Source organism: Alnus glutinosa, chromosome 6 (assembly GCF_958979055.1).
Source record: "Alnus glutinosa chromosome 6, dhAlnGlut1.1, whole genome shotgun sequence".
Taxonomy (NCBI): domain Eukaryota; kingdom Viridiplantae; phylum Streptophyta; class Magnoliopsida; order Fagales; family Betulaceae; genus Alnus; species Alnus glutinosa.
In genome coordinates, this window is record NC_084891.1 from 24,392,746 (window position 1) to 24,396,438 (window position 3,693).

A 3,693-nucleotide genomic window follows, 5' to 3' on the forward strand; every position below is an offset into this window, starting at 1 on the left:
AAGATGTCACATTCTCAATCTGATTAGTGATTAGTGATTAGTGATTAGTGATTAGCAAGCAAGGGACCAATTGAAATACCAATAAAACTCCACTACCAATCATATTCACAAAAGGCAATGCAACTTTCCTAGACTTGTGTAGTAGTTGTATCCACTCACTCCTAGAAGTCCTACTCAATTAATTAGATGATGCCTCTCTTTCAAACCAAGGGAGACTCCGGATTGAGAGGAGTGTCTAATTAACTATGTTTATTGTGTAGCCTTTTGTCATCATCCGATTAAATAATAATAAAAGATACACAAAACGTTAAGTAATATTTTTTATATTTACTTTTAAAATTTTTGAAGTCTTGGGATTTCCATTTTCCACGGCTAATTAGACTCCTTTATTTTTTTTTATTTATTTAATTAGTAATGATGCTATTTAGTGAACTTATATACAATTATCATACAACTCGATGATGTAACAATAAAAAAGAAGAATAATATTGTTTAATAGGCCGCTATACGACTCTCATATAATTTAGATGACGTGATAGTGAAAATTATTTCTTAGATTTTTTTTATTTTTATTTTTATAAAATAATTTTTGCTCGCACACACACACACCTTGTACACACATTGACAAGAATCACATTGTACACGTACTCACAATGGGTGTGAGACTTACGCATATGAGATCCATTGTGAGCATGTGTACAAGGTGTGTGTGCAAATAACACAACTTTTTTTTTTTTTTTTTTTTTATAATTATTGACCCGAAACTTAATTTTTACTATCACATCATCAAGTTATATGTAAGTCGTATAACAGTATACTAAATAATATTATTAAAAAAAAATTAATAGCTGATTTTTTATGATCATATCATTATAATTGAATGACAATCTTATAACAATTTATTAAATAAATATATATATTTTTTTTAAGAACAAATTAATGTTATTTAATATACCGATAAAATGTCATACAATTAAAATAATGTAACAATATAAAATTAATCTTAAACTTTTTTAAATAAATATTAATTTTAACTCTCACATTATTTAATTATAAATAATTACATAACAATCCATTAAATAATATTTGAGTTGACCCAAGTCAGTCACCGACTCACCGTACCCAAATTATGGATTCTTTAATCAGACAACAATACGAAATTATTTCCTTTACTTTTGACACACGGCGACCCGAAAATGATACCAAAATACTTTATTTATCGCAATAAACACCGTCGAACGCGTTTCTGGCTTTTTATCGTGTGGCCGTCGGCCTTTCTTTCTCTCTCTCTCTCTCTCTCTCTCTCTCCATGAAAGAATCACCATGACAACAGGCAAGGAGACTGTTGCATCGTCACAACCTGGCATCGAGTGTTGCATGTGTGGGGATTATGGTTTCTCCTACGAGCTTTTCCAATGCAAAGTTTGCCAATTCAGATCGCAGCACAGGTACCCAGGAAGTTACAAAAACTTCTTTGGGATTTGATTGGATTTTTCTTTGTGGGTCTCGATATCTTCGATTCTGATTGTTCGCAGTTATATATATATATACGTGTTTCGTCTGAACAATTCAATCTCACAGGTACTGTAGCAATCTGTATCCAAAGGCCGAGTCTTACCGGATTTGCAATTGGTGTCTGAGCCAGAAGGACGACGCCAAAGAGAAGTCACAAAATTCTTCCAATTCTTCGTCATCCAACAAGAACCAAGGCGAAGACGGTAAAAGTGACGATCTTGCGAATCTAAAGGGTCGACAAAGAGACACTCTGCAGTTGAAACTCAGTGGCCCCATCAAGAAACAGAGATCGCCGGAGGGATCGCCATCCCCATCCCCATCGGCCCGAAAGAGGATCCTCACGAATGCTCGTATGGAAGAGAATCTCAGGAGAACAAGATCAGAGGAGATATCAAGCAGAATTGGAGTGACGACGAGGCCGTTGTTCAGGAATAAGGCGAGAAGGTACAAGCTTTTGGATGAGGTTTCAAGCTAAATCAATCGCCCGTAATATAACTTTTCTCTTCTCTTTTTGTAACAATTAATATGTTACAGTACGTACAGAAAACCCAGTTCAGTACAGAATCTCGTTGTATAATTTGCTGCAAGCAAATCTTGGATTAATTAGTGCCAAATAAAAATTACCAATAATCAGCACTTTTACACGTTTCTTGACTTTGATTTGCCAAAGTCCCATTCGTTTCTTGAATCCTCCATTTGGATTAATCATTAATGGGAGACTACGATATTAATTGGGCATGAAAGCCTTTCTTTGTTGTCATCATTATATACATTAAATCACCATTTTGTTTTTTTTAAACTTTAAGCAAAGAATTAATTTTTTTTTTTTTTAAAAAAATGGTGATTTAGTTATGAACAGTAGCAATGAACTCTTCGTGCGTCGTCCTCGGCGTCATCATTCATCATCATATCATAAATTTTTTGGAGTCGATCAAACGTTGTTGTGGCGTTTAAATTGGCTGGAAAGAAAAGGAAAAAAAAAAAAAAAATAACGTGGTTGTGGTCGAGGTCAACTTGTACCTTTGTTTCACAATCACATGAATGAGATATTTATTAAATATTCGAAAATTGTTGCGCTACAAGAGAATATGTCCTACTTTTTGGATAGATTGCGAAAATGTCTTGGATTCCCTGGAAAAAGTATCAGAAAACTAGTTGTAATATGATCGGGAAGAAATAAAACCAGAAACTCGGAATAATTAAGTTGACTCCCTAAAAAGCATTGTGAACACTGAACAGCATATATATATATATAGGCAGGCTAATCTGAGAATTACAAAAACCCCAATTAATTTTTATTTTTTATTTTTTATTTTTTTGACAAAGACAAATCTAAGGGTGGATTAATATATACTACCACGTCAATATAGTATAGTAGTGATATGGTATATATATATATATATATAGCATTACTCTAAGTGATAATACAATTATAAAACCCCTATTTTATTACACTGATACATCAATATAATAGAATAGTGGTATGGTATATATACAATGGAGAAGCTAGCATTTAGAATTTGGAAGGGTAAAATTGAAAAACAAAAAATTCGGAGAAAACATGGTGACTTGGAGGGGCTCCGACACTGTATATACAACATTACTCTAAGCGATAATACATAATGTGCTGAGTAATGCTACTCGCCATATAATCTCCATCACACTGATCTCATTACATTAGACAGATGTAGCAATGTTTCATCAGTCTTTGAATAAGTTATTCTTAAAAAAAATAAAAAAAAAATTCAAAGCCTAATATGCACGGTCACGTTAACCGAATAAAATAAAAATGAAATAAGGGTATAATATAGCATTTGTAGAGGGTGCTTCTTAATTAAATTGTTTGGACATATTCCTTTTGATAATGAGTAACAAATTAAAGTAGGGCCTCCATGGCATGAAGTTAATAATTTAGAGTACAAAAATTGCTCATAAAGTTAATGTGAATGAGATGTGTCTTATCATTACAGCTTTTGTAAGTGAGCTGTTAAATGAGGATCAATATTCCACCCTTGGATATCCTTTTTGATGATGAGTAATATATGGACCCCTTTGGATGCATTTTGTAAGGGTGCGTTGTAAATCATGCAGTGCACATAAAAGGGGAACAAAATGAAATGAAAAGAAAATAGAAAGCAATAACAGCCAATTTAAGGTAACACTAGCACAAGATAATGA

At 32.8% G+C, this 3,693-nt stretch overlaps 1 protein-coding gene across 1 annotated transcript; it reads left to right on the top strand.

The window, feature by feature from the left end:
• Positions 1 to 1,242: 1,242 nt before the first annotated feature.
• Positions 1,243 to 2,159, top strand: LOC133871061 (uncharacterized). The gene is made up of 2 exons (XM_062308413.1): positions 1,243 to 1,448; positions 1,582 to 2,159. Exons 1-2 carry the CDS (start codon positions 1,324 to 1,326, stop codon positions 1,988 to 1,990), a joined length of 534 nt encoding a protein of 177 aa, XP_062164397.1. The 5' UTR covers positions 1,243 to 1,323; the 3' UTR covers positions 1,991 to 2,159.
• Positions 2,160 to 3,693: the final 1,534 nt, after the last annotated feature.